Source organism: Piliocolobus tephrosceles, chromosome 6, assembly GCF_002776525.5.
Source record: "Piliocolobus tephrosceles isolate RC106 chromosome 6, ASM277652v3, whole genome shotgun sequence".
Lineage (NCBI taxonomy): Eukaryota > Metazoa > Chordata > Mammalia > Primates > Cercopithecidae > Piliocolobus > Piliocolobus tephrosceles.
Window position 1 is genome coordinate 17,859,423 of NC_045439.1, and position 15,385 is coordinate 17,874,807.

Sequence of the window (15,385 nt, forward strand, 5' to 3'; positions counted from 1 at the left end):
AAAAAAAAAAAAAAAAAAAAAAAAATGAGATGATGGCAATAAAACAAAGCATTTGTTTTCTCAGAGGTGGTAACATTCAGCTATGCCAGGAGTGGATAGCTGAGGCGTGATCTGGGGGCTGCAGGCTTAGACCAGTTTCAGGGGTCCCAAGACTTCCCACACATTCAGCAGTTCACTAGGAGAAATCACAGGACTCAGAGGTACTTAAGCCTTTAGTTTATTACAGTGAACAGAAAAGGGAAAAGACACATGAGGTAGAATCTGGAGCATCTAGTTACAGGGTTTCTATGTCTCTCCACCATCCTTGTGCCAGGGTGCCACAGAACCTGCTTCTTCCTCCAGCAGTCAAATCCAGCACCACACATGAGGTGTTTCTGCGTAGGCAAGCCTACTGAAGTCTCAGAGTCCAGACTTTTTATTGGGGGCTGGTCACATAGGGATAAAGACGAGCCTCAACTACCAAAATACCAGACGCCCTGAAGAAAGCAAGTGTTCAGCGCCCCAGGTGGACAGAAGAGCTTTGTCATCATGGAGAACACTTCAAACATTCTTACACACTGGTCAAGAGCTAGCCCCGCAAGCAGGCCCTTCTGATGACAGTAACCTTGGGCCTGCTTATATTAAATCTTTCCTGCGTAAGCCCTAAAGCTGGATCAAGAAACTGGAAGGTCAGTGTGACTGGAGGAAGGCCTCTGAGATGAATGTAGGGAGGTAGAGTGGTAATCTCATGCAGGATGTTGTAGCTCAGGGAGAAGAGTTTGGATTCATGCTAAGTGCAGAGTCTGTCACTGGAGAATTTTAAACAAGGGAGTGATGTGACCTAATTTATACTTTGAGAAAACCACTCTCACTACACTATTGAGAATGTAGAGGGGGAAGAGAGAAAACTGGAAAATTAGGGGTCCGTTATAGCAGTCCAAGCGAAAAACAGTTAAGTGGGGTGGCAGGAATGAATGTGGAGAGAACGAGACAAATATGGGGTGTATTCTGGAGTAAAGCCAGTAATCTTTTCTGATTAATTGGATATGGGGGTATAACAAAGTGAGGAATCAAGGCCAGTTGTTAACTTTTTGCTTGAACAGTGAGCTAAATGGGATGGGGAATACTTTGAGAGAAGTCAGTTTGGCAGGAAGAAATTATCCACAGATATAAGGAGTAAAATTTATTCGACATTCTTTCTTGTACAAATGTGAGAAGGCTGGTGGATTTGGGGATGAGAAAATAAGGAAGTACTCTCTAATGACTTCCATTTTCCCTGTATCGTCCACTGAGAGTGAGGAGGTGGGGAACGGGTATTGGGTTGGAACAAGGATAAAGTTTTTAAATTGTCACTTTGGAATATGGGAGAATAAATACATTAGAAGAGATATGAGCTGGGCACAGTAGCTCACACCTGTAATCGTAGCACTTTGGGTTTTTCTGTTTTGTTTTTTCTTTTTTTGAGATGGAGTTTCACTCTTATTTCCCAGACTGTAATGCAGTGGCGCAATCTTGGCTCACTGCAATTTCCATTTCCCGGGTTCAAGCATTTCTCCTGCCTCAGCCTCCCAAGTACCTGGGATTACAGGTGACTGCCACCATGCCTAGCTAATTTTTTGTATTTTTAGTAGAGATGGAGTTTCACCATGTTGGCTAGGCTGGTCTCAAACTCCTTACTTCAAGTTATCCACCCGCCTCAGCCTCCCAAAGTGCTGGGATTACAGGCATGAGTCGCCACGCCCAGCAGTCCTAGCACTTTGGGAGGCTGAAGTGGGTGGATTGCTTGAACTCAGGAGTTCAAGACCAGCCTGGGCAACATGAGAAACCCCAACTCTACAAAAATATACAAAACTTAGATGGGTGTGGTGGCATGTGACTGTAGATCCAGCTACTTGGGAGGCTGAGGTAGGTAGATCAATTGAGCCCAGGAATTCGAGGCTGCAGTGTGTCATGATCGCATCATGGCACTCCAGCCTGGGTGACAGAGTGAGACCTTGTCTCAAAAAGAAAAAAGAAAAGTTACCATTGAACATATTAGATGTGTTTTCAGTGGACGCTATGGGAATATCTTTTGTCTTTGACAAAGTAATTTCAGCCCTCCTAAGACTGCACCTTAGAATTTGATATTTTTGATCCTTAAGGCAATTAAGTAGAGAAAACTCACTCTCTGGTCTTGGTTACTATTTGTAGTGACAGGCAGTTGCCCATCAAATAACTTCAGTGGGTGTCTGCATTTTACAGCAGAGGATAAGGAAATTCCTTAGCACACAAGAATCTCCAGAGTGTGCTACTTCAGGAGCTTCACAATGTCATCCAGAACCCAGGGACTTTCCATCTCTTCTGCTCTGCTATCCACAGTGTTGGCTTCACCTACAAGGCTGGTTGCATTTGTGGTCGTGAAAATGACTGTAGTAGCAATTGGAGTTATGTGCTTCCTTGCTGTTATCCAGTGGGAAAGAAGGAAGAAAATCCTTTTCAGAACTATGACCTAAAAATCCTTGCTTTTAGCCTGACTGAGTCATTTTAGCCTGACTGTGTGAGGACACAAAGCAAACCTCGAACTAAGAAGATACTAGGGGAATACCATGTGCTGATTGGTTTAAATCTGGGTTATTAAACTAATCACTGAGGTCTGGGTTGGGAGTGGAGGCAGTATTATCACAGTGGGCTCAGACTTTATTAGTTGAGCATGCAGTTTGTTTCCCCTGAATCAGTTGCACTCTAGGAGAGAGTAGATTGCTGAATAAAATTGGAGCCTCGGTAGGAAGAAAGGATGTAATGGATGCTGAGTATGCAGTAAGGAGTTACTCACTACAGAGACTGAAGGGCAAAATACAATTGGCATATCGAATGGCCCATGTTAAAATTTTCTTTTAAAATACAGTCTTTATCAGGCCAGGCATGGTGGATCATGCCTGTAATCCTAGCACTTTGAGAGGCAGGCAGATCACCTGAGGTCGGGAGTTTCAGACCAGCCTGACCAACATGGAGATACCCGTCTCTTCTAAAAATACAAAATTAGCCAGGTGTGGTGGGGGGTGCCTGTAATCCCAGCTACGCAGGAGGCTGAGGCAGGAGAATCGCTTGAACTGGGAGACAGAGGTTGCAGTGAGCCAAGATCATGCCATTGCACTCCAGCCTGGGCAACAAGAGTGAAACTCCATCTCAAAAAAAAAATACAGTTTTTATTATACTGCATCCAAGGCAAACTCGGGGATGAAGAATATCCTTTAAAACTTTGATTCTTGTAAGACCCAAATAACAATTTATAGAGACACGGCATCTCTATACAGGAAACTAAGAGTTAAAAACGGTAGTGAAAAGTTACTGGGATTGATTTTCTGGAGGGAGCTAGATATGGGGAAAAGAGCGAGAATGGAACCTGGATCCTGAGAACAGTATACCTGTGCTGCCTCTCCCAGCTCGGAGTTGTATTAGGGCAAGTCAGTTATCCTCTCTGAGGCTGAGTTCAGGAAAAAACGTACCTACCTAGAAGGTAAGCGTTAGAAAATATGAGATGTCCCCAATGACATGCCTGCCATGATAGGTACTTAATACCTCATGGCCTCCTGGAACAGGAGGAGTAAGAATTGTATATGTGTTACCCAAGCATCAGGAATGATCATTTCCAAATGATAGGAGAAAATACAATATACTTAATGAACATAGTTTCATCTTTAGTAACTTCGAGAGGCCTGAAAATGTGCAGTAATTTTAGTTTTAAATACTGTTACTGATGTAAGTTTAGAGCAGTATAAGTGTGTGGCAATTCCATTACCTTACATACCTGTAGGTTTTAAAACATAAATTCTGGTTTCACCTTCTTGCCATCTCCTTTAATTTTTTATAAAAATGAGAAACTCAGTAATATAATTTAAGATTACTTGCTGTTTAAATTTAGATAAATAAAACATTTAAACTTGTGGCGTATTAAATTTGGAGGCAAAAATTAGTGATATTTCTTGAAAATCTACTGTCTACCTCATCACAATTTGGCAAATATAACGTGAATTGCCTAGAGGTGCATTTTGTAAACATTCAACAATATTTATATAACATTTATCACTGGCAAAATTTATAGAGTGATCTGGTATATAGTTACATTTTAAATTTAAGCCACCTAACATTCTTTATGGAGGTTAAATTTACCTGTGCCTTGGGGTACTTTGACTTTTAATGAATGAAGAATATTTTAATTTTAGTTCAATACTTGCATTATTGTCATACATTTTACAAACATAACCTATTTTATTATATGATAAACTTTTATGTATATTTCCATGTAGTTTTGATATTTTACAGTTGCATAAATCTTTGAACAATTTCTACTTAATGATACTCTAAGTCTCTGGTTTAATATATTTTAACTGCTTTGAAGAACTGCCAGATTTAATTTATCATTGTGTATTACAAATAGCAGATGGTATAAAATATAATCTAAATTTATCAGAATATTTTCTTTAGAGACTGACATTTATTTCTGCACTGAATGATTTCAGGCAGCTTGTCTTATTTAATGTTTCTCTATTTTTAAAGCATAACATTTATAATTTGAAGTAAATGCACTTTAGTATTTTTATTGCTTCATTAAAAGTACTTATGTTCTGAGATTGAATTAACTGCTGAATTGACCTATCCCTATTCATTTTTATAGGGTGCAGTTCATAAAAAAGAAAATATAAAGCTATAATTTTTTAACTTTAGAAAATACGGAGAACTGAGATAATTTTTTTAAGCAGCAGAAATAAGCTACATAAGATTAATAATAATAACCACATTTTTTAAAGATGAGCAGTTTTATCTTTCTCATGAAATCCTGTTTTTTAAGTACATGTCTTATAAAGTGATATGAACTTAGCTTTTTACCAGATGTCTGTCTGTTTATGGTTGAAAATTTCTTTTGAGATCTATTCAGGTGGTTTCCTATCTACTGCCTTTCTCAATTTGTGTCTGCTTTTCATTTCTCTTTCAGGTAACATCAGTACTGAATGTATACTTGGTGTTTAATATTTATTGTGTAATATTTGTATAGTTTTCCATGTAATTGTATAAAGATTAAAAGTATACATAAAACATGCATTTGTTTTGAATTGTTTAAAGTTGAGATTGCCTGATTTGCTTGTCTAAATGCTGTTTTTCCAAAAATGCAATTTGGAATATAGCCAGAAGAAGTGTTCTATATTTTTTCCTTTTCTTTCCTCCCCACCCCCAAAACTCCTTTTCCTTTTTTAAGTTCAGTCTTAGTTTTGAGCTGTTCTTTGTTTAGTACAGTTTTTATTTGGTACATATTTGTCCATGTTTCAGAGATGAATATGCATCAGCTTTAGAAACAGAAACATTTAAACAGGTAGATTACAACTTTTGATATTATCTTTATTTAGCTGCAGCTCCTTCTATTCACATCTGGGATGCAATGAACAAGCAGACTTTGTCTATCCTAAGATGCTACCATTCAAAGGGAGTATGTTCAGTCAGCTTCAGTGCTACGGGCAAACTATTGCTTTCTGTGGGACTAGACCCAGAACATACTATTACCATTTGGAGATGGCAGGAAGGTAGGATTCTTTTGTGTGTTTGATTTTTTAAAAAACAAGAATACAAGGGTAGTAGGAATTCTGTATTTAATATCTGCCTTAAAGTTGGTGGTTGAAATAATTACTCAGTGTAGGCCTACACAATATACTGTACACGGTTAGTGGTACTGCAGGTATATTTCACGTTAAAAGCCCGGTGGAACTGTAACCTCACAAAACCAGATAAATTAATGAAACCATTATTAGTATTACAAATGATTCGCTGCTATTTTCTTCAGCAAGAAACTATGTTTATTATTAATGATTTGATTAGTTTTAGAGATTCTTATCAATGAAAATTATGTATATTTCTAATGATAATGGCAGATCAGCAAGATAATATTACCTACCACACTTTAGACAAAACGTTTAAGTTGTATAAAGAAAAGTTAATGGAATGAAGATAAGTGAAAAGGACTCGATACACAAATAATTGTAAATCATGTATTGCTAGGTAGTAGAGCAGGGGCCATTGGCCTCTCTTCTAAGCCTCTGTTATTTGAACCATGTATTTTACGTATTTGTTTGATGCTGTTGATTAGCTTGGTTCTTGTAATAACCTAGATAATTTTGTTGTATCTTGTCAGGTGCCAAAATTGCCAGCAGAGCTGGTCACAATCAACGTATTTTTGTGGCAGAATTCCGACCAGATTCAGATACCCAGTTTGTCTCGGTGGGAGTAAAACATGTGAAGTTCTGGACCCTGGCAGGAAGGGCTCTTCTTAGCAGAAAAGGGCTACTGAGCACACTGGAAGATGCCCGGATGCAGACCATGCTCGCTATTGCATTTGGTGCAGTATGTCTCTTAAAATGCACGTAGTGTGACTTTGACTACTTTACGTTTTCTTGCCTTAGATCTTCAGCCACATTAATGTTGTTGATATGATACTGTGATCTGCTAATCATTACATGCCCTGGTCAAGCATGTATTTCATCTTTCAAAAATCTAGTTCTTTCAGAAATTAGGGAGTAAAAAAGAACGTTAATGAGAGGGGGAAAAGGATTTTTTTTTTTTTTTTTTTTTTTTGACACAATATCACTCTGTCGCCTGGGCTGTGGTGCTGTGGTGTGTTTATAGCTCACTGTAGACTCCATCTCCCAGATTCAAGTAATCTGCCTCCTTAGTAGCTGGGACTACAGGGCAGGAACCACCATGCTTGGCTAATTTTTTTTTCATTTTTAGTAGAGACAGGGTTTCACTATGTTGCCTCGGCTGGTCTCAAGCTCCTAAGCTCAAGTGATCCTCCCACCTTGACCTCCCAAAGTGCTGGGTTTACAGGTGTGAGCCACCATTATAAGGATCATGATGAACATTTGATTCCTTGGACTGCTGTTATACTCAACAGCCTTCCTTCATTTTGTAATTGTCATCCTAAACATCCTAAAATTTCTGTCTTCCTAGTAGTTCTTCACAGTCCTAAAAATTTGTCAGAGTAAAAGAAAGGGAAATCAAGAAACATGATTTTCAAATGACTGAAGGTGGTACTAGCGTTTAGGATTTCCTTTGCTCTTTATCATTTACCACACTGCTTATCATACAGCTGGAAGTGCTCTGGGCCAGTGTCTCTACTTCCAGGGAAGAAGGAGGTAGTGAGACAGCAGGAAATAGCACAGTTCCTGGCCCTGAGAGAAGTGTGTTCAGGAGCCCTGCTCTCCCCTCACTTTATTCCGTCTCATTTGGACCTGTGGCTTCCAATCCACGTCTCTTTCCTTTAATATCCTGCATTGGCTAGGCTGTATTTGGTGCATCTAAAAACTAAGTGGATTTTGTAATTAAAATGTTTATGTGGGTATGCAATACTTACAGGAAAAGTTATAATTATAGAATATTTAAGTACACTTAAACGTTTTTGAGAAAAAGACCATTGAAATGTTTGTGCCATGTCAAATTTCAGTTGAACATTTTGGGTATTCTTAATATAAGACCAGGCCAGGCGCCATGGCTCAGGCCGGGCACAGTGGCTCACGCCTGTAATCTTAGCATTTAGGGAGGCTGAGGCGGGCAGATCACCTGAGTTCAGGAGTTCAAGACTGGCCTGGCCAACAGGGTGAAACCCCGTCTCTACTAAAAATAAAAAATTAGCCAGGCATGGTGGCAAGTGCCTGTAATCCCAGCTACGCGGGATGCTGAGACAAGAGAATTGCTTGAACCTGGGAGGCAGAGGTTGTGGTGAGCTGAGATCGCGCCATTGCACTCCAGCCTGGGCAACAAAGAGCGAAACTCTGTCTCAAAAAAATAAAAAATAAACTCTAGAATTACAGTATGTTAGAATTGGAAGGGAAGAATTCTCCAGGGTTATTCTAGCTAATAAGCAACAGACTTGGAAAGGAAAAGGTCCTGACAAAGCTAAGCCTCCAGTTCAGGTTTCCTGACTCTTGAATTCAGCGCTGCTGCTGCCACTACACGATGCATGCTCTTTTGTATCAAGGGTGAGACAGCATTGCACATACATAGAAAATTATCTATTTGAACTCTATTTGAACTTTTGATGAGTTTGTCTCCCCCTCCCCCACTCCTTTTCAGAATAACTTGACGTTTACAGGTACCATCAGTGGTGATGTCTGTGTGTGGAAAGATCACATATTGTGTAGAATCGTGGCGAGAGCTCACAACGGGCCTGTGTTTGCCATGTACACCACCCTGCGAGATGGACTTATCGTGACTGGGGGAAAGGAAAGGCCGTGAGTCCTCTTTCTTTTCACAGAATATTTATGCATTTGTGACCTATCTGAGGTTTGCAGTTAATTATTCTAGTTGTTTCTAGGCTACACAGTGTGTCCTCTCTGACCTTTCTCCTCATATGCTTTTCCTTTATTACCTTTTATGTGCCTTCTATTGATTCTCATTTCTGATATTAATTCACTTCCAATTTTTTTCATGTGGGGTGATACTTTTTCTGAGGTGTGGATAGGTAGCTGTCCTACAAGTTGAGTTACTTTTCTTAATGTCTGTATGCCTGTGTACATATTTGCTGAGTAGGAGGCCCATGGGGGAATCTGGAGCCAGGGTTGTATTTTGCCTGCTCTCTTTTTTGTTTAGAATGGATTCTAAGGAGTAGAATGCACATTGTTGCTTTAGAAAAGGATGAAGGAACTAGAAAGAACTGCCTTGTTTCCTTTTGCTTGAGGCAAACTTAAACTGTATACAAGACCTCAAAATTTGAGAAGAGGTCTTTTCTGAGTGATTTTCAAATCTCCCAACAGTAAGCAGATACTTATGATTTGATTTGTCACCAACATAGTCATATGCATGTTGAAACATGACATGTAGGCCAGGCGCAGTGGCTCACACCTGTAATCTTAGCACTTTGGGAGGCTGAGGCAGGCGGATTGCTTGAGCCCAGGAGTTTGAGACCAGTCTGGGCAACACGGTGAAACCCCATCTCTATAGAAAACACAATTAGCTGGGTGTGGCGGTGCACGCCTGTAGTCCCAGCTACTCAGGAGGCTGAAGTGGGAGGATCACTGAGCCTGGGGAGGTTGAGACCTTAGTGAGCTGTGATAGTGCCACTGCACACCAGCCTGGGTGACAGAGTGAGACCCCGTTTGAAAAACAAAAACAAAAAATAAACATGACATATAGGTGACTAAGAACTACATTTCAATACAGGATTGAAAGAACCCACATATGTTAAACACAAGTGCAGAATTTATGCCTTTCACATAGAGGAAGAATGCACATAGGCATGCTTTAAAACAAGCAATTCATCTAGCAGAAAATGAAGGAATACATTTTTCAGTCCTTCCAGGGCTCTATTTCGTCCCTTAACACTTGTATTTTCCACGTCATTTACTCCTGCACACCCCCGCTCACTAGAAGCCTGCTAAACTGTTCCAGTGAGATATTTTAATACCTTGTAGGGAATAAATATGCTTCTGTTTTGGCCTTCAAAATAAAGTCTGGGCCGGGTACAGTGGCTCACGCCTGTAATCCCAACAGTTTGGGAGGCCAAGGCGGGCAGATCACGAGGTCCAGTTTGGGACCAGCCTGGCCAATATGGTGAAACCCTGTCTCTACTAAAAATGCAAAAATTAGCCAGGAGTGGTGGTGCTACTCAGGAGGCTGAGGGAGAAGAATCACTTGAACCTGCAAGGCACAGGTTGCAGTGAGCCGAGATCACACCACTGCACTCCAGGCTGGGTGACAGAGCAAGACTCTGTCTCAAAAAAATAATAAATCAACTCTGTAGCACAGCATTTGTAATTCTATTATTTTTGCCTTACATTTCCATTAATAAAACTGTTTTTTTAATTTTTTTAATTGTTTCCTTTTAATAAAATTGTTTTTTACATCTTCCTAATCAGGAAGTATTATGAGGCCAGGCACAGTGGCTCACGCCTGGAATCCCAGCACTTTGGGAGGCCGAGGCGGGTGGATCACCTGAGGTCAAGGAGTTCAAGACCAGCCTGGCCAACGTGGTGAAACCCCAGCTCTACTAAAAACACAGAAATTAGCTGAGTGGGGTGGTGCACGCCTATAATCCCAGCTACTTGGGAGGCTGAGATAGGAGAATCGCTTGAACCCAGGAGGCGGAGGTTGCAATGAGCTGAGATCGTGCCACTGCACTCCAGCCTAGGAGATAGAGCGAGACTCCATCTTAAAAAAAAAAGGAAAGAAAAAGTATTATGAGAGAGGATAATGTATGGTAGAGGCTAAATAAAATTATGCTCATGTCAGAAAAAAAGTATTTCTCAAAATTCACTGAAACTGAATGTTTATTTTGACTGAGATATCGTAGATCCTCAAATTGCCATAGTTTAGAAGAATATTGGAAGTAAATTATAAATATCAGGGCCTTTTTTTTTTTTAAGGATTCTGCTTATAACTTAGTATTTGTTTATAATAAAAATTGCAGTAGCCAATAATAAACACTTACTCTGGCTTGGTTATTTACTTAGGTCAAAAGAAGGAGGAGCGGTTAAACTGTGGGATCAGGAACTGAGGCGGTGCCGTGCCTTCAGGCTTGAGACAGGACAAGCCACAGATTGTGTTCGTTCTGTGTGCAGAGGCAAAGTAAGATGTTCCATGAGCTGATGCAGTGCAGCAGAAAATAGAAAGTGGTTATTACTGTGATTCTCTCACCCTTTGCAGCTTAATGAACAATACTTAATAATGCATAAAGATGGATTTGCTTGCCAGCATTACTCTGTCTTTGCTGCTTTCTTTGCCAAAGTTAGGACCAGTGTGGTGCATAAGCTAGGAAGCTATTCTGTCTAAATACTGTATGTAAACCTCCAATATTTTCTAGAATCCGCCAATTCAACAACTCTAGTAAACAGAATTGAAAACTCTTGCCAGTTGATTCATTTATATTAGGACAGCTGTCTCCATTTTCTTAAAAAACACACATTCCCTAGATAAAATATGTAATAAACAAACAATGGAATACTATTCAGCCATAAAAAATAATGAAATTCTGTCATTCTTGGTGGCAACATGAATGGGACTGGAGGACATGATGTGAAGTGAAACAAGCCAGGCACAGAAAGATAAATACATGTTCTCACTCCTATGCAGAAACTAAAAACGTTGATCCCACAGAGGTGGACAGCAGAATAGTGGTTACTGGAGGCGGAGAAGGGGGAGGAGGAGGGGGATAGGAAAGGACTGGTTAAAGGATTTTACACAGCCAGATAGGAGCAGTACGTTTTAGTATTCTGTAGTACTGTAGGATGACCGTAGTTAAGAATCACGTATTTATATATTTTCAGATACATACAAGAGAGGATTTTGAAAGTGTCCATCACAAAGAAATGATAAATGTCTGAGGTGATGGTTATGTGCATTACCGTACGCCCCATAAATATGTACAATTCTGTGTCCATTTCAAAATAAAACTTCAACACTACAATTCCTATGGAAATTTTTGAGCGTGTTTGTACTTACTGTGTATTTATAAATCATATGGATATTATCTTCAGTCTGCATATTAAATAGTAGTTAAGCTTTCACTTTTTAACTAAAAAATAAATTCTAGTACTTTTTTCCTATATCCAACTGCACTTACCCTGTTTGGAGATCCTAAGATTATCAAATAAAAACTTTTGATGATTGAAGAATCCAGGTGTACTGCCACAGAAAAGTTCTGTTCTGTAGCGTGGACTCTAATATGTAATCCAGCCCAGTGTGCTTAGATAGATGTGTGCCTGTGGTCATAGAAAAATTTGCATGAGCTAATGACTGCCTTGCTACTAGATTAGCTCAAAGCAAAAAGTTCTCGGAAAGCAGGTCAAGAGAGTCATTTTTATATTATGAAGAAGAGCAGCTGTTGTATTACATTCAGTGTATTGGTCCTACTTGTGTTTCAGGGCAAGATCCTTGTTGGGACAAGGAATGCTGAAATAATCGAAGTTGGAGAAAAAAATGCAGCTTGTAATATTTTAGTTAACGGTCATGTGGATGGGCCAATTTGGGGACTAGCAACCCATCCTTCCAGGGATTTTTTCCTTTCTGCTGCAGAAGATGGGACGGTGAGACTTTGGGATATTGCTGATAAAGTAAGTACGGATAATTTTTTAAAAGAGGTTACAGTTTCTGAAAAGAAAAGTTGGAAGTTCTAAATTGCTAGTGCTTAAAGAACTATCTCAGAATTAAGTTGAGAATTTTTGAGGGAAATGGGTTTAATTTAGAAGTACTTAATGTTGTTTCCTATGACTCTTCTTCTTCTTCTTCTTCTTTTTTAATGCAGAAGATGTTAAACAAAGTGAATTTGGGGCATGCTGCTCGTACTGTGTGTTATAGCCCTGAAGGGGACATGGTGGCTATTGGAATGAAAAATGGAGAATTTATCATTTTACTAGTGAGTTCTCTAAAAATATGGGGAAAGAAGAGAGACAGGAGATGTGCAATCCATGATATCAGGTTAGTGAACAAATGGAATAGAGTTGCTAATATGTACTTGATTCAACTTCCATTTGAAAAATTTTCCTTAGCCATGCCTTCAAAAAGAGGTCCCCAGGGCCTGTAGCATTTCCCACATTATAAATTATATGCTAAAATATGGCTGTTTGTATACTTGCTTAATTCTTCTTGCTAAATTATAAACCCACTGGGCACCAACCACGGTGCCTTATAATAGCAAGTACTAGTAGGTAATGTTTGATGAATTCATGTTAACACTTAGCCATGTCCATTAAGTTCATTCTGCCAAGAGGTATCTCCCACTGTAACACAAGAGAGCCACCTGCCCTTCAAAAGTTGTCACCCTGGAAAACTAAAGTTGTGATTCCAAATGTATCTTCTCTTAATAACCTCAGTTTGGGAATATGTAGTTCATTAATTTAATCAATACCTATTGATTAAATGTTCCAGAATCCAGATTAATTTAAATGTTTCTTAAACCTTTGATTTTCAGTGCTTAAGCATTTTTCAACAGTGGCTACCATTTACTGAGTACTTCTGTGTGATCAGTAGATAAGATTATTGAATCTAGGTCTGTCAAAAGCTTGTACGCTTTTCATCAGTAAAATCCTTTTACAAATGAAACCTTCCTCAGAACTTCAATATATAAAACAGTAACAGTGGCTTCCCTTAGCTTTTACATGTCCCTGTGGTACCTCAATATGACTCATGGGCCATTTCAAGAGACTGAATTGCCTCATGACTCCAGGGATTGCTAGGCAAATAGCACATCACTTTGTCTTTTAAATAAGTTCTTCAGGTCGGGCGTGGTGGCTCACGCCTGTAATCCCGGCACTTTGGGAGGCCAAGGCAGGCAGATTGCCTGAGGTCAGGAGCTTGAGACCAGCCTGGCCGACATGGTGAAACCCCGTCTCAACTAAAAATACAAAAATTAGTCAGGCGTGGTGGCAGGCGCCTATAATCCCAGCTACTGGGGCGCCGAGACAGGAGAATCGCTTGAACCTGGGAGGCAGAGATTGCGCTATCACACTCCAGCCTGGGGGAGAAGAGCGAGACTCTGTCTCAAAAAAAAAAAAAAAGAAAAGAAAAAAAATTCTTCCAAGCTTCAAGTTGTGTCACTTCACCTTAATAACTGGAGGTTAAGCTGAGCTGTGTTCTTTGCTTAATATTAAGACAACGTTTTTTCCCAGATGGAAGAAAACTACCTTAATGAATTGTTAGCTTATTATGTAATGCCAATGGCTTTTAAAAGCTGATGTTTTGGCTGGGTGTGGTGGCTCACACCTGTAATCCCAGTACTTTGGGAGGCCAAGGGGGAAGGATTGCTTGAGGCCAAGAGTTTGGTACCAGCTGGGCAACTTAGACCCCGCTTCTATTTTAAAAATTTAAATTTTTCTTTTTTTTTTTTTTTTTTTTTTTTTTGAGGCAGAGTTTTGCTCTTGTTGCCCATGCTGGAGTGCAATGGCGCAATCTCGGCTCACCACAACCTCTGCCTCCCCGGTTCAAGCGATTCTCCTGCCTCAGCCTCCCGAGTAGCTGAGATTACAGGCATGCACCACCACACCTGGCTAATTTTGTATTTTTAGTAGAGACAGGGTTTCTCCATAGTGGTCAGGCTGGTCTCAAACGCCCGACCTCAGGTTATCTGCCTGCCTCCGCCTCCTAAAGTTCTGAGATTACAGGCGTGAGCCACCGGGCCCGGCCTAAAAAAGCTTTTTTAAACCATGAGATGTTTTTAAAGGAATTGGGAGATGACAATTGCAGAAATATTTTAAATTGAAGTAAAATATAAAGCTTCCTTATTTCATGTAACCCAGACAATGTCAGTATACATAATCAGTTGTATCTGTCAGGTAAATCTATTTGAGGCTGTATCACACATTACTTTTAAGAACTAGAAAGGAAAAGTCACTGATCTTAAATATTTATAATGCTTCATGTGGTCTAATACTTTTCACATGTTTTGTTTTGATTCAGATTTAGTCCGGATTCCCGGTATCTGGCAGTGGGTTCTAGTGAGAACTCAGTGGATTTTTATGACCTAACATTGGGCCCCACTCTTAACAGAATCAGCTACTGCAAAGACATTCCAAGCTTTGTCATTCAAATGGACTTCTCTGCAGATAGCAGATATCTCCAGGTACAATACCAATACTATATACCCAGGTGGCAAGTTCTGCTTCTACATTTCATGTTAGTGAATGCATTTGAAGCTCCTCAGCTCTGGAGCTCCAGCTTCTCAACTCCTGCCTTTGTATCTTCCGACCTACAGCTCCTCTTTCCTTCCCCACTTATCAGTGCTTTTCTCCTTTAAGTTTATGTAGTGATCTTTTGCATACTTAATAATGTTAGACATGTAAATCAAGTAGCAATATGCTAGTATTCTGTAAACCCCCTGTGGATTTTGTCTCTCACCTAATGGAATTCTTGTCCCATTTGAATCTGGTGAAAGGTCTCTAGTGGCTGCTATAAACGGCATATCTATGAAGTGCCTTCAGGAAAACATCTTATGGATCATGCCGCTATTGACAGAATTACTTGGGCTACATGGACTAGGTAAATACTTATATATTCACAAGGCAAGAACTGACTTTGAAGGCCGGTTAGAAAAATTGGAAAATCCTATTTCTGAGCTGTTAGAGCAATTCCACTAAGGAATAGTAATTGAGTTTCAAGTTTTTGTTACCATATTTTGAAATGGTATGTTCATGTTGGGACCCCTTTTTATTGAATATATTTCCATGTTTTATCAGTTTCCATGATTTACCAATTTTTTTTTTAAGGAAATCAAAGTTTTAACTTTAAAGATACCCTGATATTTTTCTTAACATTAAATTTAATGACTGGCAAAAAGGTATTGGGTGCTTTTAAGCAACTGTTATTAGTTCTCTATTTAAAGGAATGCTATCTTGAATCTATTAGAAGTCAAAGCTTCCACATTTGTTCAAATTTTCTGGCTGTATGACAGGTA

The 15,385-nt window shown here is 39.5% G+C and overlaps 1 protein-coding gene across 2 annotated transcripts in view; it reads left to right on the top strand.

Moving 5' to 3' along the window:
* Positions 1 to 15,385, top strand: part of EML5 (EMAP like 5) — a 198,622-nt gene that overhangs the window by 178,345 nt on the left and 4,892 nt on the right. For both annotated transcript variants that reach the window (XM_023205396.1, XM_026455498.1), the window contains exons 32-39: positions 5,361 to 5,534; positions 6,140 to 6,348; positions 8,077 to 8,234; positions 10,452 to 10,566; positions 11,862 to 12,050; positions 12,242 to 12,414; positions 14,392 to 14,554; positions 14,867 to 14,970. In XM_023205396.1, the coding sequence (XP_023061164.1) occupies positions 5,361 to 5,534; positions 6,140 to 6,348; positions 8,077 to 8,234; positions 10,452 to 10,566; positions 11,862 to 12,050; positions 12,242 to 12,414; positions 14,392 to 14,554; positions 14,867 to 14,970 (1,285 nt within the window). The remainder of the gene's footprint in view (positions 1 to 5,360; positions 5,535 to 6,139; positions 6,349 to 8,076; positions 8,235 to 10,451; positions 10,567 to 11,861; positions 12,051 to 12,241; positions 12,415 to 14,391; positions 14,555 to 14,866; positions 14,971 to 15,385) is intronic.